The sequence below is a fragment of the Phyllostomus discolor genome, chromosome 4 (assembly GCF_004126475.2).
Source record: "Phyllostomus discolor isolate MPI-MPIP mPhyDis1 chromosome 4, mPhyDis1.pri.v3, whole genome shotgun sequence".
Classification (NCBI taxonomy): domain Eukaryota; kingdom Metazoa; phylum Chordata; class Mammalia; order Chiroptera; family Phyllostomidae; genus Phyllostomus; species Phyllostomus discolor.
This window is the reverse complement of record NC_040906.2, coordinates 3979783-4006302: the sequence shown is the minus strand read 5'-3', so window position 1 is coordinate 4006302 and position 26520 is coordinate 3979783. Positions and strand designations below refer to the sequence as shown.

General features: G+C 58.9%; 1 protein-coding gene across 4 annotated transcripts; it reads left to right on the top strand.

Annotated features, from left to right (window-relative positions):
- The first annotated feature begins 21 nt into the window (after positions 1-21).
- Positions 22-26520, top strand: SAG (S-antigen visual arrestin). 4 transcript variants are annotated; one of them, XM_036022687.1, is made up of 16 exons: positions 22-166; positions 841-971; positions 4801-4861; positions 6628-6672; positions 8406-8632; positions 10174-10233; positions 11890-11966; positions 12874-13009; positions 14000-14084; positions 15956-16028; positions 18074-18211; positions 20464-20541; positions 21834-21857; positions 23347-23402; positions 25829-25844; positions 26283-26520. In XM_036022687.1, the coding sequence occupies exons 2-16, from the start codon at positions 897-899 to the stop codon at positions 26389-26391; spliced, it is 1260 nt and encodes a 419-aa protein (XP_035878580.1). In that variant the 5' UTR covers positions 22-166; positions 841-896; the 3' UTR covers positions 26392-26520. The 4 variants fall into 4 exon arrangements, with proteins under 4 accessions (XP_035878580.1, XP_035878581.1, XP_035878583.1 ...); XM_036022688.1 differs by having other exon boundaries at positions 820-971; XM_036022689.1 differs by having other exon boundaries at positions 26-166; positions 8439-8632.

Genomic DNA, 26520 nt, shown 5'->3' with positions numbered 1-26520 from the left:
CTTGAGACCTTGAGTGCGGGCCCCCTCTCCAGATCCCCTACAAATTCCCCACACACGTCAGCCGGGAGCCTCGCTGGGGTCACCGGGGTAGACAGCCGGGGCTGGCCGCCACCGCAGAGGGCACAGAGCCCTTCTCCTCCTCGGCTCATCCGGCTGGTTGCACAAGGTATGTGACCGCCCTCGCACGCGCCTTGTCGGGTACGGGACAGGATGCGGCAGGGCCAGCTCAGGGTGACGGGTGTGTGCGTGCCGTCCGTCTGTCCCTGTTTCACCCGCTCTGGGTAGTTCCCGAGGACTTTGCTTGTTCAGGAAACCGGAGTGTGTTGACAAGCCAAGAAGACACCCTCGCTGTCCGTGCGCCCGGGGGGGGGGGAGGAGGGCAGGAACAGGCCAGCACTACTGACTACACATGCCTTTTGGGGGTTTAACACATTTTGAAAGTGCTGTTTGTCGTGAAGGGGTTACGCTGTGCCTTTCGGGACCCTTCCCACTGTAATTGCCGTAAGACAGCACCCTGACAGGATTTTAAAGTCGCCCTGCCCCAGCGTACGACACCGAAGGGTAATCAGCAAGTAGGACCTTCCCACCGAATCCGGCTGGGCTGCCTGGTGAGGCGTGCCGACCAGTGTTTGGGGCTTATCAATAAAAAATAAAAGCACAGCTTTTCCAAAGTGGTGCACTGCCGTGCAATACGAACCAGACAGAGACCTTATTTAATCAAACGTGGACACTGGTAGGCAGGTAGGGGCAACGTCGGGCGGATGTGCAGCGTCTCACGAGCAGGCTTTACTCCCAGGATGTGCTTGACTTTACATGTAGGACCGATTTTACCTTCCCCAGCCCCCTGACCCCCGAAGCGTGTCCCGAGGTGGAAGGCGCTGCCGGGGACAGGTAGCATGGCGGCCAACGCGAAGACCAGTAAGGCGGCACCAAACCACGTCATCTTCAAGAAGGTCTCCAGGGACAAATCGGTAGGTGGTGCAGAAGTGAGTGCTTGATGGAAATGTTTGCCTGTCTGTTGGTTGGTTGGTTGGTTGGTTGGTTGGTTGGTTTTTCAAAGGAGCCTTTTGGAGAATAGATATGATCAACCCCAAGACCTTGTGAAGTTGAGAGGTGCTGTCTGTCTGTTTTCTGTCTCTGCCTGAGACGGATGCTAGACGCGGTATATGTGAACAAGTGAACTGCAGAAACACAACTACTTCTTTTCTTTAAATTTTTATTTATTTGTTTTTAGACACAGTGGAAGAGAGAGAGAAAGAGAGGGAAAGAAACATCAATGTGTGGTTGCCTCTCACAAGCCCCCTACTGGGGACCTGGCCTGCAACCCAGGCATGTGCCCTGACTCAGAATCGAACTGGTGACGCTTTGGTTCTCAGGCTGGTGCTCAATCCGCTGAGCCACACCAGCCAGAGCAGAGATACAACTTCTCTTCAACTGCAGCAAGACTTTAGTCCTGAGACCCGTAATTTTCTCCTAATCTCTCAGTCCCCTTCTCCTCACCCCTAATTTTACTCCTTTTCCTAGCCAGCCTTGAACCCACGACCCACCATCGCAAACACTGCTTTGTGTCTACCCGGAACTCACTTGACCCTTTGTCTGTCCCCTCCCTGCCTGGGGAAGCCCCTAATGGGGCATCAATGGGACTCGCTCCCTTCCCTCCTGTGCACCTGCCCCGGTGCAGCGCTCTTGGCCTTGCTGGGCCTTCGGGGCCGCAGGACGATAGAGCATGCCCAGCTGTTCCCTGTCCTCCACACTGCCTTGCAGCTGCAGGGCCGCCAACACCCTGGCACACTGCATCCTCGGCGGAGAAAACGCTACTGTTGGCTCCGTCAGGGGCACATGAGATGATGGTCTAGATGCGCCCATGAACTTCCCAGCGTGGGAGACTGGGGAAGGTCCACCCCAAGTCTCCGAGGACGGGGTGGCCTCACTCCATTCAATGGCTTCTCAGGGGCCAGCCATCTAGCTCCACACCATCGGGACAAGCTGCCTATGCAATTTCAAATTTCCTAATAGCTGCTTTTAAAAAATAAGAAGAAAAAGGTGGCATTCGCTTTAATATTATCTTTCTTTAACCCCATATACCCAGAAAGCTATCGTTTTAACCTGTAAAGGATACAAACATTTTTGGTGACATATTTTACATTCGTTTTCTGGTGTGTATTCTACACCTACAGCACCGGTCAGTTGGGAATGGCCGTATTTCACGTGTCCAGGTGCCACCTGTGACTAGTGGCTGCCGTACTGGATGGCATGGATGAAGGCCCTTCTTCCTGCTAACTTCCAAAGCCCGTGCAGGACCCCCAGACTCGCTCTGAGCCCTCTGGTGTCCACATGAGACTCGGGCTCTGCGCAACCCCTCTCTCCCCACCCCTGTCCTGATGGAGGAGCCCCTGGTTTCCATCAAGTACCTCGACCCGCTGGGGCAGTGGTTGGGCGCCCCTCGCCCTTTCACTCTCCAAACTCTCTTCTAACGTGTGTCTTTCCAGCGCGCTTCCGGCAGGACGAGAGAGGCGCCGCTGCCGGGCCTTGTCATTTTCCATGTTTTTCTTCCTCACACCTAGATCTGCATCCTTTGCACCAAGAAGTTTAGGCCTTTTTGTATTGTGGGGTAAAGAATAATTCATCCACTGATGTTTCACAGATGATGAGGGTCGTTCCAGCTGCCACCTCCGTGTGGGTCCCGGCATCGGGTGCCAGGGCTCAGGGGCCGGGTCTCTGGGAGTCTCTCTGCTCTGCCCTCTCTTCACCCTCCTGCTGGTGGCAAGGTGGCTGCCCCAGCTCCAGGCGTCTCACCCTCACTTGCTCCTAGAAGAAGGAAGAGGCTGTTGCTTCCTGGGGTCTCTCTTTAAGAGTGAGGACAAAATTTCTCTCACATCTCATTGGTCAAAACTGGGTCACATGCCTGCTTTTTTTGTAATCCTCTCCTGAGGACACTTTTTTTTTGCTTTTAGAGAGAGAGAGAGAGAGAAACATTGACTAGTTGTCTTCTCATGTGCACCCCGACTGAGATCAAACCTGCAACCTGGGTGTGTGCCCTGACTGGGAATTGAACCTGCGACCCTTTGGTCTAAGGGACAATGCTCCAACCAACTGGGCCACACCAGTCAGGGCCACATGCCCGCTTTATACCAATCCTGAGCCAGAGGAATTGGATGATCATAACTGGATCTGGCCAATCGAGAATCATCCTCTGGGGCTGGCCTCCTCTCAGCTCAGGACCGCAGGGGGATGCTGGACCCTGCGACAGCGGGTGACTTATCCAGGAAGGAGTGCGTGGCCGTTGGGTGGGCAAGCAGCAGGCAGCTACAGTCTCACACTCAGCCCCTCTCCACTGCCTGCCCCTGCCCTGGCCCTGGCCCTGCCCTCGCCTCTGCACGGAGGAGGAGCCTGCGCTCCCGCCCGAGGTCCATGCTGCCCCAGGGTCCTGCACCATCAGCCTCCCGCCCGGCGGTGTCTGCAGCCTCTCTCTCTCCCAGGCCTTTGCCTGAGCATCAAAACAAGTACCCACCTCAGTACCTTAAAAACACCCCCAACGCTGTGCCCGTTCTAGCTCTCCTTCCTTCACAGCCAAAGCCTGAAAAAGAAGAAAACCCTCACTCTCACCACCTGCCTCCTTCCCTCCCCCGCAGGGCAGTCCTCCCCACTCCCGACCATACCCACTCCCTGACCGGCCCTCTTTCCGAACTTGCCAGTCCGTTCCCCGCTCTGCTGCTAACGTGACCACCGTCTCGGGGGTCCCCTCTGTGAAACGGGCTGATGATTCCTGTCTCATGGGGCTGCTGTGAGGATTCAGTGAAATACACAGCCACAGCGTTCAGCGTGGTGCATGGTGCCTGGTACACAGTCAACCCTCTACATGCTGTGTGCCTGCGGGCCGTTCGTCTAGTTTGACATGCTTCAGTGTCTCCCTAGATTCTTCGGGGTCAGGTCCCCGAAGACCCTTTCTGCCATCAGCCTGACCCCCATTTGGAGGCCCGTCATCTGCAAATGAAGCATGAGTAGTTCCAGAAGCATCCTGTTGTCTTCAGGCTTTGTACACACTGAACTGTTTCACACAGAAAGCGCCCTTCCCACCACCTCCACCATCCAACCTCCTGTCCTCTGTCTGGTCACCTGGCTATGCTACTCTTAAGGTGGTTCAGCGTCATTCATGCAGATAAGCTGAGGCTCGGGGATTCATTCAGTCCAGGACCTCTGAGGGGAGGGGGTGGGTCTAGGAGACGATCTAATGCCAACGAAAATGATTTGGGGTATTCGTGGAAATAAAAATGTGAATTTAAGAGGCTTAGGGAAGAAGGGGCTGGCCGGGGTGCAAACACACTCACTGGCGCATGTAGCAAATGTTGATGGAGTCTAGAAATTCTTTTTAATGAGGTGGAGAAACCTTTCATTCACAGCTAGAAATTAAAGGCTTAACATGCGAATGGGTGGGAGAAACCTCATTTGCATAGGGATAACTTTCCTCTAAATTACTCTCAGTTAACTCAACTAGTTTAACTGGTTGATATCAGACCCGGGCCTGGTTGGTAAAGGTAGAAAGAACAGGGGCCATCTAAAGGGGTAGGAAGAATTCCGTGGAGCTGACTTACGAGGTGGAGGAAAGAGCACACCTTGCCTGCAATCCATCCTCTCTGCCCTCTGCCAAGCAGCGGGCGGGGAGGTGACAGGCCGGCTGCAGACCAGGGGCTCCTCCTCCCAAAACTCATCAGACGGTTTTGGTTGTGGCTGATTTCTAAGCTGAATGCCTTAGGTGAGTGCTCTCTGGCCACTTAGAATCCGTATGTGTTCTGCCCACAGGTGACCATCTACCTGGGGAAGAGAGACTATGTAGACCATGTTGACCAAGTAGAGCCTGTGGGTAAGTTGAGTTTGGAGTCAGGTTCTCCCTCTGGCTTTCCTTTAAGTCAACAGACCACTGCTCATTTTGTGTTTTTTAAAATGGGCTTTGCTGGTAGTCTGATCAAAGAAGTGCAAACAGAAACATCCGTGAGGGGCCACTGTCTGGTTGGAAACAGCTTTAAAGAGTGTGGGGCGGGGACACGGGACTCGCCCTAGAGCAGGCAAGGGACACTCGAAACTCCTCAGTAAAAGGACATCAAAGTCCGCTCGGAAAGTAGATATAAGGCGTTAAGAGGCATTTCGTCGGAGACGACGGACGGGCGGCAGACACGCACCTGGAGGAATGTGTGACGTCGTCGGGCATCAGGGAAATGCAGGTGGAAACTGCGCTGAAGCCTCGTTCTCCGGCTGTCCGGACGGCGACAGTGAAAACCACTCACAGCGCGACATGCCGGTGAGGACGCAGTGACGCCAGGCCGCCCGTGCAGGGCTGGTCGGGGTGCAAAGTGGCGCAGCAGCCCCTCTGGCAAGCCGCCTGGCGGTTTCTTAGAAAACTGAACAGAGACCTACCCCGTGGCCCAGCGGGCGCACCCGTGGGCGTTGATTCATTGCAGAGAAATGGAAACCGCATCCACGCGAAAACCCGGGTGCGTGTGACCCGGGCAGCGTTGTCTGCAGCGGCTCCAGACGGGTGAACGAGGTTAGACGCTCTGCGGCTCGGCTGCACCACGAGACTGGCCTCGGCCCTAGAACGAAGGAGCGGCCGGCACACCGACAGCCCCTGGGTCTCCAGGGCGTTGTGCCCAGTGGGAGCGCCAGGCTCTGGAGGCCGGGGACTGCATGGCTCCATTTCTGCAACTCTCTCCAGACGAGAAAAGGGTAGAAGCCGGAAACGGATCAGCAGCGTCAGTAGTTACCACCGGGAGGGGCGGGGCGGGGGGGAGGGGGGCTGGGGGCGGGACTCACTCCAAAGGGAGTCCTGGGAAAGAGCCCGGCAGGACGGCTGTCCCCGGCCCTGCTGTCCCCAGACTGCGCGGCGGTCACAGAGATCCCCACATGAGAGGAAATGACTTGGAACTCTGCACACGCGGTGCCCATGTCAGCGTCCTGGTTTTGACCTTGTACTGTAATTACCTGCGATGTAACCGCCGGGACGCACAGGGACCTCTCTGTACCATCTCGGCCACTTCCTGGGATTCTATCATTATTTCAACTCAAATAGTTGGTGTTTTTTTAAGAGTGTGCAAAGCTGGGATTTTTAGGCACTGAGGATGAGAGTGCCTCTCAGCCAGGTCCTCTCAGGAAGGTCGTGGCAGCCGTGAGGGTGTCCCTTGCAGTGTCAGGGAGAATGGAGAAAGGTGGAAGCAGCCTAAACCCCCAACGGGAGGAGGGCAGTTGCACACGTTATGCTACTCTCATTCTTTGGAGCACTGTGTAGCCATTGAATGATGGGTGCAGTGTGTGTGTGTGTGTGTGTGTGTGTGTGTGAATGTTTGCAGTGTACTTGAGTGAGGAAAGCAGTGAACTGAATGGTAGGTAAAGTAGCGTCTGTCTGTCTGTCTCTCTCTCATGCGTGGTGCATATACATCTGGGAAAAAATCTGTGTCAATATCTTGGCACTGGGTGTCTCTGGGGAGTGGAAATGCAGATGACGTTGTTTTCTCTTTGCTTAGTTTTCCTGTAACGAACACAGTTGGAATGTGCAATGAAAAACCTCCACCTCTAGGGGGGGCCTCTGGTCTCTTTGGTCTCCCGAGCCTCACGGTCTCTCTCTCTTTGGTGCAGATGGTGTTGTGCTGGTGGACCCTGAGCTCGTGAAGGGAAAGAAAGGTGAGGCGGGGCTGGGCTGGGCTGGCGCAGGGAGGGGGCTCGGGAAGGGAAGGGGGCATGCGTGTGTGGCAGGGAGAAGTGGGACCTCCTGCCCTCCTGTCGTCCCTGGTGTCATCCTCAGGATACTGGTCCCGCTCCCCGCACAGCTCACTGTCCCCATTTCCCAGATGGAAGTGAGGACTCAGGGTCGCCAGGTAACCGAGGTGGCAGGAGGAGTAAATGGTGGCAGAGCCCGGGGCCCAGGTCTGTCGGCTCCATCTGCTGCGCATGTAGTTCTGTGCCACGGCCAACCACAGGGGGCCCCTCGGTGGGTTTTCGGAAGAGGAGGCCCTGGAGCCTGCCAGGAGGCAGGACTTGCCTTGCTGCTTACTGCGGTGGCTCCGAGCTGCGTCACTGCCCTTGTGCAGGTCTCTGGCGCCTGGGGCGTGGGGGGCAGGTTAATTTGGTGCTAATAACAGTTGGTGAACTAAATGAGAGCAGATTTGAGTTACCCTTACGATCATGCCACAGGCCAGTTCCATTCTAAAGATGCCTTGTGGAGTGGCTGCCACTGGTGACCATGACGCATTGTCCCTAACTAACCTTGGATGCACCTGGGGACGGTGTCAGACATGGGGCCATCAGGATCGAGGGGTTCCGGCAGAAATGGGGCCAGACATCACCCCCTCTGCTGTGTCCTCCCTCCTGGTGGGACCCTCAGCAGAGAAGGGCAGCTGCTCAGAGGGGAAGCACCGCCTGGCAGGGAGACGCACTCCCCGCTCACCCCTGGCACCGTCCTCTTGCAGACCTCAGGTGGGGGACAGGCAAGCTGCCGGTGTCTCTTCTGAGCTTAGCCACAGGGGGTGGGGGGGCAGTTATCCTTGGGACGGACAGACAGAATCCTCAACCGACGACCACAGAGGCGTGGGGGACCGCTTCCGTGTGCCTCTGTTCTGGGCTAGTATGTGCTTTTATTCCCCACGTTGAAGACTGTGCTAACATGTGCAGGCTCCTACACTCCTTCCGTCCACTGGGGGCACAATTTACAGCTTCTTAATCAAACTGAGTCCTCGGAAGCGGTGATTCCGAGAAGGCTGGTTCCGCAGCAGTGTGGAAAGAAGGGCTCCCCACACTGTGGCTCCATCTCTCTGCTGATCCATAGGCTCCCTGGCGCCTCGCACAGACTGTGCTGGCTCTGGAGCAGACCCATTTCCCCCTGCTCCTTGCCCACACCCTCCGCTCCGTCCAGACGTCCCGCCCTCAGAACCCCAGCGACCTGCACCGGTTAAAAGTGTCTTGAGCTCTGGCCAGGCGGCTCAGTCGGTTGCAGTGTCATCCGTACACCAAAGGGGCCGAGGGCCGGCCCACAGTCAGGGCGCAGAAGGGAGGCAGCTGATGGATGTTTCTCTCCTCGCTGTCTCTCTGTCTCGCTCCCCTCCTCCTCTCTCTAAAATCAATAAACATCCTCGAGTGAGGATTAAAAAAAAAACTTGTATAAAGCCTCCTGAGGGTCTAGAGGAGGGGGTGGAGGGAAAGAGGGAACAGCGGGGGCAGGTGGGTGGCCTAATGATGGGGTTCACGGGAGGGGCCCCCGGTCCCTTGACATGCCCTGTAGAGTAGTTCCCACAGCCCTGGGGAGAGGAGTGAGGCCCAGCTGGGGCGTGTGCTTCTCTCAAATGCCACCCCCTCCAGCAGCCACAGGCTGGACTCCCTGACCGGCGGGGTCAGGTGGCCCCAGGCTCGCTCCGCCACAGGCCCAGCCCGCCCCTCTCTTGCCTGCCTTCCAGTGTACGTCTCCCTGACGTGCGCCTTCCGCTACGGCCAGGAGGACATCGATGTGATCGGCCTGAGCTTCCGCAGGGACCTGTACTTCTCTCGGGTCCAGGTGTTCCCGCCCCTGGGGGCCGCGGGGGCCCTCACCAAACTGCAGGACAGCCTGGTCAAGAAGCTGGGGGCCAACGCGTACCCCTTCGTGCTCACGGTGGGTGACCCCTGTCCCGTGTGCTCCCCTGCCCTGGGGCCTCCGCCCACAGCACCGTGTGACGTGTGACCGGGAGCGAAGGCCAGGGGGCGGAGGCGGCACGGCTTCACATTTGTGGGCCTCCAAATTGCACCCTTGGAGGAAATGCCAGATTGCGCGGGCTGTGATTGTCCTTTTTTAAGCCCTTGAAAACAGCCTCTCGGCCTCCGAAGGCACCGTTGGAGCCGATGGTTTAAATGTCCCCCTTCCGCAGAGCACCTAATTACACGCGTGCTCTTCCTTCACTTGTCCGTCTATAAAAAGAAAGAGGTGTCCCCGCGGTGGCTCCAGCAATTCGGAACAGAAGAGTCCCCCACGGGACAGGGGATCTCAGTGGAATAAGGAGCCTTAGACAAGCCTTAGCTCCGTGGGTCCCGTAGATAAATCGCTTCATCTCTCGAGGCCTCGTCTGCCCTGGGGACGCTTGCCCCCCACCCAGCCCCAGGGCCAGGCTGCTCGTCCTCCGAGACTTGGCGTGAACTCTTTGCTAGCGCATCTTGCGATGAGAGACCCCTCCAAGGTTACCTGGTCCGGCCTAGAAAGGAAGGACCTGCTGATGCACGTCGCCACGTGGGTGACCCTTGAAGACGCCGCGCTGCGTGAAAGGGGCCAGTCACGGGGGAACAAGCCCTGTCCGAGTCTGTCCACACGAGGTCCCCGGGGCGGTCCAAGCCGCAGACACACGCAAGGCAGAGCGGAGGCTGCCGGGGGCTGGGGAAGGCGGAGGCGGAGGGGAGTGAGCGTGGGGTGATGAAGCGGTTCCGGAGGGGGTGGGAGGGACGGGTGCAGGACGGGGTGAAGGCGCTTCACGCCGCTCAGCTGCACGCGTCAGATGGTAGGTGTTGGGTTACTCGCGTTTTATCACAACGCCTTTTTTAAAAAAAAACCACTTTAGGCACGTTCCACAGTCCTGGTGCTCCATACACCGGTCCTGGGAATCTGAGGTGACAACAGGTCAATGTGTATTGAGCCTTAGAAATGCCATTGTGGCCAGGCAGCTCCTCTTCCAGCAGCGCGGCCTCTGGAGCTAACTGAGTGGGTCGGGGCTGGGCTGGCTGAAGGAAGGGGGGCATTTACTGCACCGCGTGCTGATCGTGGCGAAGGGGTCCAGACCCGCCACCAGAGGAGCCGGGACATGCTCATGAAACGTGGGGTTCCTGGTGGCGCCGGCTGTGACACGTGGCAGGAACGTGGTTGTAGAACGTCCCGAGAAGTAGGGTGAGGGTCAGGGACGTGAGCAAGCCTGATGCAGGACACGTGCATCACGTGGTCCCGCGTCTGAGAAGCTCGGCCCCCTCCCTGCGTGTCTGTGTGTCCGGGTGTGCAAGATACTCTGCGTCGGCTCTGTTCACGGTGTCTGTCATTCGGTGCTGGGGGCACACGAGTGAGCAAGCGTCTCCTGTTGCTTGCGCCTCGCCCACGTTCTCCAGTATTTGCCCGGTGAGGATGCCTCGCCCATGGCGTCACCTCTGAGAGGAGTGACCGCTTGTTTCTCTCCGCAGTTTCCTGACTACTTGCCCTGCTCGGTGATGCTGCAGCCGGCTCCGCAGGACACGGGCAAGGTCAGTTCCCAAAGCCGTGCCCTGGGCTCCTTCCTTCCTAAGCCTTTAGAAAATGGCTTTTATCACGGGGAGTTTCGAACACACACAGAGAGACAGCCTAATGAGCCTGTCGCCGGTCTTCAGCTGGTGTTAACCGGGAGCACCCCTGTGAACAAAAGGCTGGAGTCCCTGCCCCCCACCGTGGGTGTCACAGGGCGATGGAGAGAAACAGGCAGGAAGCAGATCACCTGTGGGCACCTCCGAGGGTGCTGGGCGCTCCGGAGAGCAAGAGGCTGTGAGAGGCCAAAGCAGTCGGGGGCGGGGGCTTGGCTGGGATGCTGAAGGCCGGCCTGTCTGAGAGGGTAAAGGAGAGGCGGTCCCCTCCTAGGGGACACCCGGCCTGTGTGGTGTGTGCCGGGGCGGGAGGAGCCAGGGGGACGTGGTGGAGGCAGAGCGGGGCAGGGCCGGGGAAAGGAGGAGGTACAGCCAGATCAGGAGGGGCCTCAGCGAACGCCCGCTGTGTGGCTTGGACTTTTCCTGGGCGACACGGGAGCCACTGGCGGGCAGCGCACCATGGGTCACCTGGCTTAGTTTCCAAAGGGTCGCTCTGGCCGCAGTGCTGAGTGGGGCTTGGGGTGGCCAAGCGTGCGCTCCGAACAGACGGAGAAGCGCAGGGGCCGAGTCTGTGCAGGAGACCGGGGCCGTGCTGAGGGACCAGGGACGCGCCCGGCAGGGAAGGAGGACCGTGGGTGCAGGCGGGGAGAAGGAAAGGTGCTGGCATCACCGCTAGAGGGCCACTGGCATCTGGGGCTCACGGGGGAGGCAGCGAAAACCGTGCAGGGGAGGACGGGGAGTGGCAGGTCTACACGGGTGGGGGCGGGGGCCGGGGCAGTGGTCTCCAAGGTGGGGGATCTGCCTCCACGGGAGAGGTTTGTGAAACCAGGGCAGGGGGTCAGCCATGGCATTTCAGAAAAGGGGGGCGTGAGGAAATGGAAGAGGACGGGACAGCTCAGGGCGCCCCACACACGCCAAGCAAGGGCCAGCGCACGGGTGGGAGCTGTTTCACCCAAGCGCCTCTGTGTACCGGGCCACGTTAGGGACTTCACTTCTCAGCTCGGGCGGCGGGACCTCTGAAAGCCACTGGTCCAGAAATCGGGTGTAGGCAGCTGGGACTGAGGAAGACGAGGCCACTAAGTGGGAGTGGGGGCTCTGTGCCAGCCAAACAAAGGGCCACCCTTTGGTCCGTCCCGGAGAGGAGGCTACCAGAGCTCTGTAGGAACCGAGGCCCAGGTGGCCCGGGCAGGGGCGTCTATGCACCTGGGGCCTTGGGCCGTACAGCTGAGGGACCTTGGAGCTGGGGCTCGGAGGACACATAGGAGTGTGTCGAATGTGGAGAGAGAGAGCGAGCCACGGGGCATTTCGGAAGAAGGGACCGCGTGTGCCCAGCGTAGACCGGAGCGGGAGAGCACGCAGTGGGAGGGCGGGGGACGGGGAGTGAGGGGTTGCGTGGCCAAGAATGCCGGGTGGTGGTGGGTCACAGCGTCTTGATGGCGAACCCTGAAGAGCATGAGGCTGAGACAAAAAGACCAGGTGCCGGGTGACACACCCCCGGGAGGCACGGCCTGTCCCAGGAAAGCAGGGACTAACCGAGGTCTTTTCTGCGCTTTGTCCCTGCAGTGCTGTGGGGTCGACTTCGAGGTCAAAGCATTCGCCACAGACAGCACGGACGATGAGGTGGACAAAGTTCCCAAGAAGTAAGAATGTGGTTGTGGGACTAGGTGAGGAGCTGGGGGTGTGGGGGATAGGACACCCCCCTCCTCTGTGTCTGTGGCTGAACTCTCCCGGGGAGCCCAGCCCGGGGCCATGGGGACAACCTCCACCCAGGGACTGGGGGTCAATGGCTGATCACTCGGGGGGAAAAAAAGCAAAGAGAATGACAGGAGAATTGGCAACCTCCAGGGCCCACCTAAGCCCCTGGAAACCTCCAGATTCCTGCTTTCTTTACTTTTCTTTTTCTTCTCCCATCATTTCTTTATGGTGGTAAAACATGCACAACAGGAAGTTTACTGTTTTGACTGTTTGCAAGCATGTGAGTCAGTGGCATCAGGTGCATTCACTGTGTTGTGTAACCGTAGTTACACCCGAAGCCTTCACCACCCCACCAGCAGCCCTCCGCCCCCTGAGCCATGCCCTGCGTTCCTCCCGCCTTCCCAGGCCTGGCCTCCCGCGTTCTTCTGGTCCCTGAACACGGTTTCCAACTGCACCCCCAATACTTTCCCCTCGTACTCCACATGCATCTACCGCTGCCGCGATAAGTAGCAACGATGGTGTACACGCTTGAAGCATGCCACCTAAAGCATATGACACGTTCCCACATCAGTGCCCCGCCCCCCAGAGGAGGCGGCCCAGAGTCCTCACCGAGGGTGAGAGCCGTCCTCAGGAGAGCAGTTGGGCCCCACGCCCCCAGCTGGGGAAATCCCAGAGACAGTCTGGACCCCAATCCGCAGCCCCCTCCTCCAGACCAGCGCCCCCGGCCCCCCTTGGGTTCACCCCGAGTCGTCTGTGAGGTCCCCACGTGAGTGCGGGAGAGAGCCCCGGGGCTGGCCACCCCGAGGAGGCCCGGCCCTGCCTGCAGGACTGCCTGTGGCTCTCCGTCCGCAGGAGCTCGGTGCGCTTACTCATCCGGAAGGTGCAGCATGCGCCAGCCAAGATGGGTCCCCAGCCCCGGGCCGAGGCCAGCTGGCAGTTCTTCCGCTCCGACAAGCCCCTGCACCTGGCCGTGTCCCTGAGCAAAGAGGTAATCCACCGGCGTCGCTGTGCCCCGTGTGGGGGCAGGCTTGGGGGGCAGGCCTGGGGCACAGGCCCCACCTCGGCGCCCTACCTGTTGTGGACATGTCTAGGGACAGTTTCAGCACCAGCGCTGGAGGGCAGTGGGCTCTTCCCCATCATCTGAACCCAGGAAAGGGGGCCGTAGAACAGGGTCACACTGACCTGGATTCTACTCGTCGTCGTCAGTCCTGATCAACTCTGGGTGGGGGGGACTTCCATGCACCCCGACCCCAGGCCACCTTTGCCCTCCACCCCGTCCCGTGGGCGTCATGTGCCAGTGTGGCACCGAGGGGTGTGGAATCACACACCGCGGATCCCTGGGAAATTCAAGTTTCACTGTAGCCGTGAGCGGGCGGCCGTGACACAGGTGAATGTCATCTGTGAAGTGTGTCACAGCGAAAAAGGTGACGAGCCACTGGCCGGGGCTGTCTCTGGCCCCTCGGGTCACCATGAGTCACACACGCATGTCGGCCAGAGCCCAAATCCTCCATGTACTTGTGGGTGCATGCCTGCATGTGTCTGTGTGTGCCTGGGCACACATGCAGACGTGTGTGTGCACACGTGCAAGGGCGCCCCTCCCGGGCCCTGCCCCAGGCCCCCCACTGGCTTCCTCCTGTTTCACTCGTTCTGCCCCAGACAGCCCGTGATTCCACCCTAGACCCCGGGGCTCGCTCTGCGGTGACCCTCAGGACTCGGGCGTTCCGGGCAGGAGCACCCTGGCTCCACCCCCCATGGGTCCCCGTTTCCTCCCCAGCACCCCCCAGATGGAGGTGGGGGGACAGCGCGTCCCGGGCCCTCCTCTGAGGCAGCACGCGGCTGTCACGGCGTCTTCCTCGGAAGTGCAGGAATGCAGCCCCGTGTGCCCTGCTAAGGGGCCGAGGTGAATTCAGAAAGCCTCGAGGTGAGAGACACCACCACGCCCTGTCCCCCTTTTCTGACCTGTCTGCTAACCTTTCAGATCTACTTCCACGGGGAACCCATTCCTGTGACCCTGACCGTGACCAACAACACAGAGAAGACTGTGAAGAAGATTAAAGCATTCGGTAGGACCTCCTGCTCCAAGCTGGGGGGCACAGTCCCCTGGAATTTCTCAGTCGGGTCCTATTTCCCGAGGGCCCGTCCTCTGGGTGGGAAAGGGTCCTCCCGGGTCCTCAGAGCCACCCGTTGGTCTCTGTTGTCACGGACGGCAGGACCTCCGAGCAAGGAAAGCCCTCCGGTGTCATGGCATACAACCGCACCCCAGCCGAGGGCTGCCTTTGGTCTGGGGACAGCATCCGACAGGTGGCCTTCCGTCTTCCACGTCAAGCCTCCCCGGAGGGGCCTGGGCGAGGGCCCGGGCAGCCAGGACAGGAGTCCCCCCACCCCCCAAGGCTCAGCGGAGAGCCGGGGAGGCGCGGCCCACGAACACGGGGCTTCCTCGTGGGCTCTGTGGGGTGTGTCCTCCCAGAACCCCCTGCCTTCACAGCAGGGCTCCTGCGCTGCCTTCCTGGGCTTTGTGGGGTGCTGAGGACCTGTCATGCGTGGAAGTGCTTTGTGAATGGTAAAGCGCCATAGCTGCTGGCCCTGCAGAGTCCCCACGAGGCGATGGCTGAGTCCCGCCCAATCCCGCAGGGGAGGGGCCCCCTGCTTGCCGTTTCTCCACTCCCTCCACTCAAAGGGCACCAACCTGCAGGGGGTGGTCTTGCATCATGGCCTCACAGGGGCTACATAAAAAAGACAGGACAGGATGGCCTGGGAGGGACACCTCCGCATTCACTTCTAACTTGAACGTTTGATGACCAAGACAAAGTTAGACCTAGTGTGTCAGGGTGACCCACTCCCCCGGGCTTTCTCCAGGGCTGGAACGGGGCCGGCCCAGGCAAACCAGGGTGGCCGGTGACCCTGAGTGTCATACACCACCTTCCTCCCGCCCCTTGTGGGTCCCTCGTAGATAAGGAGCAGGAATTTTGATGCGTGCCGACTAAAGAATTCTAGACTTTTCCAGATGCTAATATGAATGCTTAACTTACAGCTTTGTTTTACGTTGGTTTAGTTCACATGCCTTTCAGTCCTTACAGGACGTAGTTTATTTATTTAGCATGAAGTATGCACAGTGTTCACCACAGGGTTCCACGGGGTTCCGCACAGTAGCAGGGCTGCGGAAGTATCATTCGATACTTCGCTTTAAAATTATTCCTCAAAGTTTTATAAACCTAGCATCAATGCCATTGATTTTTGAAAGGAGCTCTTCCATTTTCTGAAGCAAGACGTTAATAGCTTTCTCCAGGCTGAGCTCTGCTGAGTGCTTCCAACAAATTGTTTCTCTTAATCCTCACATTTGATTTTCATGGAGGTCAAAGTTCTCTCGTTCATCCTCACAACACCCATTTGAGTTAGAAGCAATCATCACCCCCATTTTGCTGACAGGCAAACTGAGGCTTAGAGGAGCCCAGTAACCCACAGCTGAGGGCTGGCTGGGGTCAGAGCCCGAGTCATGCGGCTCCAGAGCCCACCTCCCTGTGCACCCTGTGTGGCCTCCGAGTGGTCTCTGGGTCGGACACCCAGGGGGAGATGCTTGTTCTGTGAGACAGAGGATGCCAGAAGGGGGTGGGTTTGGAGGAAGCGAGCCAGCGGTGAGTTCTGGGGTGCTGGAAGATTGTGTGCCCTGGGACGACACCCAGGGGCGTCCCAGGGGCTCCGCAGAGAGGAGGCGCAGTTTCGGGAGGCTGGCTCACGAGTGGGAGCTGTCATGGAGCAAGTTATTGGTGAGCAGCAGTGGCCTCAGGACTCCCAGCCTTGACGCTCTGAGCCGAGGAAGCCAAGCCTGAGAAGCATCGGACGGGGAAGGCCAACTGCTACCCCAGGAGGCCGGGCGGCACCGGGCACACACCTGGGGAGCCCCACGTGACAAACCCACCCCTGTCCTCTCTTGCAGTGGAACAAGTGGCCAACGTGGTTCTCTACTCAAGTGACTATTACGTCAAGCCAGTGGCCTCGGAGGAAGCACAGTGAGTAACCGTTGGGTTTCTGCTTCCTGGGCGGCCCAGGCCGCTCCCCCAGGTTCTCCTTTCGGGCGTCCCGCAGCCGAGGGAAGTGAACGCGCAGCCAGCTCGCCAGCGCTCCGCCTCCTTCCCCTTTTCCCACTTCCAGTCCGGCGGGGGAGGGTTCGCATGGCCACTGCAGCCTCTGCTGCAAGGGTCCCGAGGGACTGGTCGAACCAGCACCCTACGGAAGCAGGGAAATAAGGCCGGGAACGTCACAGTGGGGACGGCTGGCCCTCCAGGCGTCCTTGCAATCCTTCGCTAGGACCTTGGTACCGTTCCTGCCCGCGGGCAGGTCATGGGACGACCTGTCAGCCCAGGGAGGGTTCTCTGTCTCTTGACCTCTGCAACCTGAAATCTCACACCCACGACCGCCCGGCCTGCGGTGGTGAACGGCCTTTTCCCCGCACTAGAATCAACACCGAGCAGGAATCCTGAGACGGCTTCTTCTTGGGGGAGGGAGGGACCTGCCCATTTCTGCTTTGTGCTAGGTGGGCAGGGAGAGTCACAAAAAACACAGGCTTCTGGGGGTCAGCCCCCTGCAGCCCCCCACAGGACCCGCTGGGGAGGTCTCTGCCTAGCTGGCACATGCTAAGCACCGATGGATGTAAAAAACATTACCGCCGTTAGAGGAAGGGGTTGGTGAGGAAAGATGAGCTGATTCAGCAAGATAATATTGCCGAGTGGTTGAAAGACAACTTGAGGATAAACTGTTATTACCCGAAGCAGATCCCGAGAGAGGTTAAGGAAAAAGCATAACATGCCACGGCCTCCTGGCTGCCAGGCCTCAGCCTCCCGGCGGCCTCCCGGCACACGGCCTGGCCCAGCGGCCTCCCTGGCACACCTTTTGGCTGATGCTCAATCACTGCAGCAGAGAATGGTCCTTGGCTGAGTTTCGTCCAATTCACCGCACAATCTGGTTCTCTTTTCCGCTCCCGGGTGCATGCTGGGCCAGATGATTCCCGGGAAACTGGGAACCAATCTGAGGTCCCCTAAGAGAGGCAGGGAGATTGACAGCTGGGTGGGATCATGCGGGCAGGTCTCAGCCCAGGAGCCGCTCAGAAAGCTGGACAAGCCTGGCCGTTGTCCTTGAACCCTGGGGGTCCCTGCGCTCTGGTGGCTGGGCCCCCATCGGCCCAGGTCAGACCTGACCCCGGGGCTGCCACCTGCTCTCACCCAGTCCCAGACCCTGAAGGTCCCGGGGAGGGACCTCCCTGGCTGCAGGAAGAGCCATCCCCTTCCCGTTACCGTCCCTTTAGAGTATAATGCTCGCCTTTGTCATTCTGCCGCCCAAACCAGCTTGTTAAGAGAGGTTCCCGCAGGGCCCGGATGGGAGGGCGTGGGCCGTCTGGTGCTCCGGCAGGTCCGTCACGGACACACCCAGGGGCCTCCTGTGCTCACTGCAGGCGGCAGAAGCCCCAGCTGCCTTGCCCAAAGCTCTGCAGGGGGCTCAAACGGGGAAGCCTGAACTGCAGGTGGCGGTTCAGACTCCCAGCCTGCCCAGGGCAGGGGGAGGGAGGGGCCCAGGGCGGCTCCAGGCGGTGTTTCCAGGGCCTTGCCCATTCTCAATAACCCACCTCCGTGGGCGCACGCAGACCCCCTCTCCCCCACAGTTTTTGGTGACAGGCAGCTCCCAGCAGGGGCTCGCCGGGGCTCTGGCCAGATGGCCCTGCAGCCAACTGCATGGTTCCCAGTGTCAAGTAGAAATGGGTGTGGTCCCTGACCCTCGGGCCAGTCGGCCACGTTCAGCCCCACAGAACATGCTAGAAATTCAGTGATCAGAGCAGGCTAAGGGACCTGAGAAAACGGCGCGATCTTGCTGGCCATCTATTTTGAGGTGTCAGTGATACTCCCCTGCCCCTGGTCGGGCAGACGCACAGGCACCTGAACTATCTTTCCCATGAGCCGCAGGGAGCGCGGATCCCGGACCACGCTCGACGACGGCAGGCGGGGTGGTGGCTTCACGGCCGCGAGCGCCATCCGCCACATCTCCTCTGCTGTCCTTCCCGCAGAGAAAAAGTGCCCCCGAACAGCACACTGACCACGACGCTGACGCTGGTGCCCCTGCTGGCCAACAACCGCGAGCGGAGGGGCATCGCGCTGGATGGGAAGATCAAGCACGAGGACACGAACCTGGCCTCCAGCACCATGTGAGCCCCCAGAGCTCAGGAGCCGAGCCCCCGAGACTCAGCGAGGCCTCTGCCCTGGTCTGCTCCCCCTTCCCATCTCACCCCTGGGGGCTCACGGGGGACCCCGCTCCCACCCCTGGCGTGACGTGGCAGGTGCAGCTGCAGGTTCTGAGCCGGCCTGGCGCCAAACCGCAGCTCCACCAGGCCACCCTGGAGAATTGCTCAGCCATCTGAGAACCTCGGTATCCCCATCGGTGGCGTGCGGGTGCCAACAGTGCCTTCTCCTAGAGAGGTCACAAGGATTGCGGAGAAGGTCCGTGTAAAACGCGGTGGGGGGTGCACAGCGGGGACAGGAGCAGGGTCCTGCGAGCCGAGGGACTGTCCGAGGACAATTGGCCATGCTGGCGTGTGAGATCCGAGAGCACAGTTGGGGAGCTCTCTGAGAGGGGAGAAGAGGGGGACCAGCCCCTGAGGTCAGCTCATTTGAGGGCGTAACAATCAACCACAGCTCGCTGCATCTGTAAAAAACATTTTTCTGGAGTGTTTTACACACACGTGAGCCTTGCCATACTTTTGTGAGAAAGGTCGATTTGCACCCATTTGATGGATAAAGAAACTGAGGTTCAGCCAGAACGAGAGGCTTGTCTGAGGTCACCTGGCCAGTTAATGGCAAAGTCCGCTCCTACCCCAAGCCCCGGTTTTACCCTCGACCTCAGGGCTGCCGTCCAGGGCCCTGGAACGTGACACCAGCAGCAGGACCTGGGTTAGCCAGTCTGTGTGTGTGTGCATGCACGCATGCGAGTGAGAGAGAGAGAGAGACACTCCCGTTCAAGGGAGATGGAGTGGGGGAGCCCCGCAGGCTGTTCCCAGGCGCGTTGTCTCCCCCGGCTCTTTGGCCCCATTCTGTTCGAGGTGGAGAGTCAGTCCCTGCAAAGGGCGGGGCTCAGGCTTGCATCCCCCCACCCCCTTGCCCTTTGGCGGCTACATCTCTCCACTGAGAGCTTGGCCACATCCCATAATTCCAGATGAGGTACTTTGTCCTCTTCAGGGACCTCTGGGCCCCGATGAGCTGATGAAGTTATTTGGGGGCATCGTGGTCCTGGAAGCAATGTCCCGGGGCCCCCACCAGAAGGCTCCCTGGGCTGGGCACCCCAGGCTGGGCAGGCCCAGCACCGCCCCCGCCTCCCTCCCAGCACACTTCTCAGACCTCAGCACAGCCGTGCCCCCCACCGTAAGCCTCCAGGTCTCCCAGCCAGGTTCGCGATCATCAGTCACGCCGTCTTAGCTAGTATTTCATAGTTCACGATATTTTTATGCCTCGGTCCTTGTTGCCAGACCTCCTGAAACACTTCGGTCCCCAGCTCCCTGCACTGGGTCCTATGAGAGAGCGGCCAGCCTGGCGCCTGTCAGGCGGTAGGAGCCCAGCGCACGTTTGAGGGACCTGGGGCAGAGCTTTCCCGGAGGGCGGTGAGGCTGCACTCCCTTGGGGGCACGTGTCAGGGCCCCACACAGCACCGTCATTACTGCAGCGCGATGCTGGGCGATGCGGGGACACAGAGCAGGAGTGCTCCGGCCGGAGGCCCGTGCTGCCTGGCAGCTGGCCAGGGGGCCTCCCGGGGGAGGGCAGCATCAGCGTGAGGTCTTGGAGGCAGAGGAGGAGGACGTTCAGGGGCGGGCTCCTGTGTGGCAAGGCTGGCCCGTGGGGGACCCTGGGGCACAGAAAGCTATGGGGTGGCAAAGGCAGACAAAGGCTGCTCACAGGTTACTGCCCGGGCACGCTTGGGCTGGACCCTGGAAAAGCCGTCTGGCCGCAGAGCAGCAGAGAGCTGGGGGAAGGAACCTGGCAGGTGGGGTGTACGTTACTGAGACCATCCAGGCAGGAAGAGCCTGTGGAGGACGTGGGGGCCAGCCAGGACGGCAGGTGGGGCGGCAGGTGGGGCGGCAGGTGGGGTGGCAGGTGGAGCGCAGGAGAGAAGGGTTTCTGGCTCATGAGCAGGCGGATGGGCGCCCACTGAGGCACAGCAGGGGGCACCTGAAGCACCCCCTGTCCTGGGACATCCGGAGGGGAAAACGCCAACCTACAAGCAGGAAAGGCACCCCCTGCCCCGAGTAGGGGAAGCTCTAGGACTGGGACAGCTGGGCTGGGCTCACCGGCTCCTGGAGAAGACGTCCCCGTGATGGAGGTGTGCCCGCGTGGGGACGAGGGGCTGGTTCACCCGGGCCTCGCCTTCCATGACCCCCCCTGCACCCCTCTGCGTTTCCTCTCTGCACAGCATCAAGGAGGGCATAGACCGGACCGTGCTGGGCATCCTGGTGTCTTACCAGCTCAAGGTGAAGCTCACGGTGACAGGGTGAGTGTCCTAGGCCCCCCGCTCTGTCTGTCCTGTCCTGGCCTTTGGCTGAGTCGTTTCCTTCCCGAATGACAGGGGGACGGAAAGCGCGGGAAGGGCCGCTCATCCCACCGCCCACCGAGTAGAGTTTTAGAGACGCTATTGGCCCGCTTTCATAATTCCGTCCGACAGGACAGCACGTGGGGAGAGGTGGACGAGCAGATGGCGAAATGCGTGCCGGGGAGGCGCCACTGGACGGAGTGGGTGTGCCTGTGCTCGCGTGGGGGGAGCTGACTTGCAGGAAAGGGCAGTCAGTCCCGCGGGGCGCTGAGCTGCGGGAAAGAACGGAGGCTCTCGGGGCGGTGGGGGGAGGCGCCCGCCCACGGGGAGGAACCGCCCCTCCCTTTCCCAACGTGGAACCACGGGGTGGGGCATCTGCCTTTAACACGAGAGCCCAGGTATCTCAGAGTGCTGGGGAAATGGTTTTCCACTTTTTAACGAAATGCATTCCTTCCATCTTTAAAACGTCGTCGAAAGGGAAACACTCGGATTCTCCCTTTCCTTCTTGGATCCCGCTGGCCACGGCTCTGGCCACTGATCCCGAGGAGCCTCGGGTGGCTCAGCCATCAGGCGTGCCGCCTGTGATTCTGAGCAGACAGAGAGTTGCCCGAAGTGTGGCTGAGGCAACAGTGTAGGAATTGGGGTGATTTTGCAAATTTTGTTAACAGTGTTTGTGTTTGTTGTGTGTGTCTGTTTTAAAGATTTTATTTATTTATTTTTAGAGAGGGAAGGGAGGGAGAAAGAGCGAGAGAGAGAGAAACATCAATGTGCGCTTGCTGGGGGCCGTGGCCCACAACCCAGGCATGTGCCCTGACTGGGAATTGAACCTGGGACACTTTGGTTTGCAGCGCGTGCTCAATCCACTGAGCTATGCCAGCCAGGGCTTATTGTGTGTTTTCGAAGTGCGCAGTGTTTTCTTTCATGTTCTGGAAAAGGACGTGAAGCCAGGGCGAGTTTCCCTTAGCCGTGATGTAAGGGAGTCACAGGCATTTCACAGTTGTGGCCGGGAGATAGACTGGGCTCTCTGGTTTGTTCTGGAGCAGCAGGGCTTGAACCCACGTGACTCCTCCTTTTAACTGATCACTTGAGTGAGACAGGAAGTTGCAAGCAGAGAGGAGCAGTGGCAGTGTAGACGCAGGAGGTTGTGAGTGAGGGGACCCGGCTGGGACGTGTCCGGCCTCTGAGCCCTGGGAAATGGGGCCGTGCTGTCAGGGGGGCTGGTCACTACAGCCCTGTTTGCTTTTGTTTCCTAGCTTTCTGGGAGAGCTCACCTCCAGGTAAGCCGAGTTGCCCGCCTCCTCCGCCTGATTCCCAGGGCAGCAAAGGAACGACCCCGACCCCGGGGCTCAAACCACCAGCAGCGTAGCCTGGGTTCCTGGCGGCGTGGCTCCGAGCCCCACTGTGAAACGGTGCCCGCTGCCTCTTGGTTGCGTCGCACAAACCATGGCAGAGAGGTGTGAGGCCAGGGCTGTTTCTTTGAGACCACAGCTGGGCCACCCCCGGGCAAGGACACACACACACACACACACACACACACACACACACACTTGGGCAACGGCACACTCCGTGCAGCGCCTTTATTTTGCATGTTTGGTAAAATCTGTGTTCACAGCACCAGCTGTCTTTACCGTGTTGTGTCACTGTCACCGCTGTCCAGCTCCGGGACCTTTTTCCCACCCCTGAAGAAACACCTGTACCTGTACACACACTCTCTCCCATTCTCCCTTTCCCCCGGTCCCTGGCAACCACGCACCTGCTTCCCGTTTCTATAGAGTTGCCTTTTCCGGGTCTCACGCACGTGAAAGTAGACAGCGTCCGCCCTTAGTGTCTGGCTGCCTCCGCCCAGCACACCGTTCTCCAGGCTCACCCGTGCCGTAGTGTGGGTCAGCGCTGCGTCCCTTTTCTGGATGAAGACTATTCCACTGTACAGACAGACCCCTTCCGGTTGTCCGTTCACCTGCTGGTGGACACTTGGCTTGTTTCCACCCATTCGGCTTGTCAGCTACTGAGAATAGCAACGCTGCCTCTCGCTTCATGAGCAGAGGAAGCCGGCGAGACAGGCTGGGGGCAGGCGCTGAACTGCGTGCTGCTTCACCCCCACTCTTGCCACCTCCTGCTCTCGCACAGAACCCAGGGTACCCCTCTTCTCCTGGACCCCGTCTGTGCGTCTGTACCGGGGTCTGACAACAATGGCCTTGTAGGCGTGCACATTGATTGAAGTGGTAACCGCGGGGCAGGGGGCGGTGGATCCTGGTGAAGCAAGGAGTGAAACACACACACACACACACACACACGTGCACCCCACCTCTCCATCCTCCCCTTGCCCAGACTTCCCTTCTGCTTTCCTTCCTGGCTCCTTTCCTTCTCCCTTTTGTATAAATTCCAAGTTGCCCCAAAGCCCTTTAGCTTCTGGAATGTGGTGGGCTCTGTTCACCCCTAGCAAGAGACTGCGCTCCCGGTCCCCCAAACACCAACCATCCGTCACTTTAACACATAACAATTGTGTACAGTTTTGCAAAGGATATTTTTCAAAACTATCCTCTGCCGACCTGTCCTCTACCACACCATCATGTCACTGAAACTCACACGCAGGAGGAAAGGAGGCTAAGAAAATGAAATCTCCGGGCCACCTGCCGGGGGTACATTTCAAATTCCCACGTGCTGCCCTCCTGATTTCTGGTGTGTTTTGTTCTGAGTCTCACCGAGTCCCATGTGATTTGTAATTATGTGCGTGTCCTCACTGACCTGCCTGCTTCTTTTTCATAGTGAGGTGGCCACCGAGGTGCCGTTCCGTCTCATGCACCCCCAGCCTGAGGACCCAGGTCAGTCCTCCCTTGTCCCGGCTTCTTAGTCACTCACTGTGTGCCGGTTGGTCACGTAGTCCCTGCTCGTCTTTCCTGACCACCTCTGGGGGTGTGGGTATGGCCACATCACCCTCAAGGTGCCCTGGGGGGGCCCTGGAAGGGGCGCTCCCCCACTCAATCCAGAGCTCCCAGGTGCTGGCCCACCCTCAGTGAGCGCAGGGAGGACGCGGCAGCCCTGGGCTCAGGCACGGGCGATCCCATTAGGTTTTATTAGCGATGATTTAGAAGCAGAGGTTTCTCCTGTGAACAGACCTGGATTCAGGTGTAAAGAAAGTTTAGGTGAAAAATAAATGTGGTGCCTGAGGCTTTTGCATTTCATCTGGAAACATTAGCAGGCCTCTCCAGAAGAGAAGGTGGAGATTGGGACGAGAAGGTAGAAAACACTCGACCAGAGGGCCAGGCTGGGGCCCGGTCGCTGTGGCCCCTTTGAACCGTAAATCCTCTGGCCCTTGTGTGGACGTTGAGAGTAAAGGAAGCCAAGGCCCTGCAACCGGTGCTCTCTGCACCGTGGGCCCGGACCGGCCCGCGGTGCGCTGTGTGGCATGTGGGTTCCATCTCGATGCCGCCCTTTTGAAGAGGGTTCGCGAAGCAGCAGAGATAATCCAGGTGCCGCGAAAACTTCTCCGCTGCGTGTGAAGCGGCTTAGTTGTTAGGAGCTCTCAGAGCCGCAGCCATAAAGAGCATTTCAAGTGAAAGTGGTGCAGACCAGCAGGGCCCCTTTTCTTCGTATACTTTACATCTAGCTCTTTTTTTTTATATATACTGATAATGAAATGGCATTGGAACAGGAGAATGGGCCCCCAGATTTATTTGGGTTTGTCTCAAAAATATTTTGTCTCCAAGTCTCTTTTCCAAATAGTTTGGATTCAAACGCTCAGCGTCCTTTGCCAAAACCTTCCCCCGGGGGAAAAATACGGTCTGGCCGTGTTCACTTTATTCTCATGTGCTGGTGTCATTAAAATACTATTTTTGAACTGCGTGTGAGTGAGAAGCATTCTGGTCTGTTTCAAGGCCAATTTCGAAGGTTATTTTAAGCCTGTGACCTCAGGAGATGTCACAGTTTATGCGGGACTGTTTTCTGCAGCTGCGAACAGACTCTAGGGCCGGACGGGGTGGGGGAAGTGGCGTTATTCCTGTGCCGGGTAGGACATTGTCACATTCCAGGCGTTCTGGCCCTCGCAGTGAACCTACACACATCCAGACTCAGCAGCGACCTGCTGTACTGCAAGACTTTGGGGAGAAAGGAAAAGTCCCCCAGGGCTTCCCAATTCAGATTTCCAGGGACCGAGGAGTCCCCCCAGTTTTGTTCACAGATGCGTGCTCACGCCTTACCTGCCTGGGTCCCGGCTCCCTGGTTTGGACGGTAGACTCCAAGCCAAGTATGCGTTGTGGCTGAGGAGCTCTGCCCCGCCAGGGGCCAAGTAATTTGTGTGCAGTAAGTGCTGCACAAATGCTACCAAGCTTATATTGTCCCCCGTTGAAAGGAACGCAGGGTGTTGATTGGTCCCGGCTAGTATAATTTTATGCCTCACACCGTGGGGGTCCAAGAAGCTTCTTGCCCAGGGGACGTTTTGGTGCATCCGCCTCTCCGTAGCTCCCGTGGTGAGCAGCCCACACAGACGCTTCCCTCCCAGGGCTGGCTTCCAGGTAGGCACGAGAGACAAGGGCGGTGGCTTGCCATTGGCATCGTGCTCCCAAGGAACCAGCTGGTGCCGTTTGGCATCCCTGAGGTCTTTCTGGCTCGCCGCCACGGGTTACAGCAGTGCTTCCCTAGGGAGGCCGAAAGCTAAGAAAGAACAAAAAAAAAACCCACTCAAATTAATAGCAATTAATCTGGGCTGCAGAACATACGTGGAAATACAACCCAACGAGATAAAGATCCGTGTGCTCACAGAGAAATGGAACCCTGAGGGGCTGGGCCTGCCGGGTGGGCACGAGTCCCAGACTCACCGTTGGAGAGCCGGACGCGGAGAGTCCGGGGAGGGTGAGCCTGGGGCCTGACGGCGCCGCCTGCGGGGCTCTGGTCTGGACGGGGCCCAAGGGACCCGCAGGGGGAGATGCTCCGAGAGAGAAGTGTGGCATCAGAGGGAGTGAGGCGGACCAGGGAAAGGGACCTGGAGGTGAGGTCATGGGTTGTCCCCTTGAGCGGATGAGGGTGTGGCACTCTGGAAAGAAACCATGGTGGAAAACGCGGGGAGAGAGGCTCTCCGAGGAGAAAAGGCAAAGAAGCAGGAACTCCGATGCCGTGAGATGCACATGTCTGGGCCTTGTGTCCCTCCAACTACAAATCACTAAACCTGGAAGACGTTCTCCAGGTGGAGCTGTTATAAGGAATTGCTGCTCATCTCTCTCTCTCTCTCTCTCTGTGTCATTCCACGCCACAGCTACGGCCAAGGAAAGGTGAGTCGCTGCCTCACGTCGCCCTGAGTTCCGCTTCTCATCAGCACAAACCCCTTTTGGGGTCATTTTGTACACACCCCCTGCTCTTGATTGGGGTTGGACCCTGGTTTCCATTTTATTTCCTAGTACTAAAGCACACACAGGCACACACACATGCATGCACCCACACTCATGCACGTGTGTGTGTGTATGTGCACACACCCGTGGATGTACTGGGTGTGTGTGTCTACTCTGTGGGGGTCTCTCTCGCGTCCGTTTGTGAAAGAGATTTTCCGCCGACAGCCCTGAGGAGAGGGGCGCAGTCCCACGTCCCATCACGCGGGAAGCTGTGCATGGGCTCCTCTGTTGCAAAGGAAGATCTAGGATCTCGTTTCTCTCGAGAGTTCCTTGCGAGCTTCGGAAAGTGCCACGATCGAAATGTTCCCTGTTTAATTTTAGTTTTCAGGATGAAGATCTGGTTTTCGAGGATTTTGCTCGCCACAACCTGAAAGACTCGGGAGGCCCCGAGGAAGGGAAGAAGGACCCGCAGGCGCCTGCGGACGAGTGAAGAGGTCGCCGAGGGAGTGGGAGAGGGGCCTGAGCCGCGTGGCGAGCGAAGCTCCAGGGTTCGCCCTTCAGTGACGCTGAACCCCAGCGCGGGCGCCTCTTCCCGGAAATAAAGTCCGTCCGTCCTGCT

Excerpts from the sequence above, each read along its gene's own strand:
- SAG (XM_036022687.1), top strand. The coding sequence starts at position 897 with ATGGCGGCCAACGCGAAGACCAGTAAGGCGGCACCAAACCACGTCATC. Across the intron at positions 10,234-11,889 it reads CTCCGCAGGACACGGGCAAG|TGCTGTGGGGTCGACTTCGA; the intron begins GTCAGTTCCCAA and ends TTGTCCCTGCAG. Across the intron at positions 20,542-21,833 it reads GTGAAGCTCACGGTGACAGG|CTTTCTGGGAGAGCTCACCT; the intron begins GTGAGTGTCCTA and ends TTTGTTTCCTAG.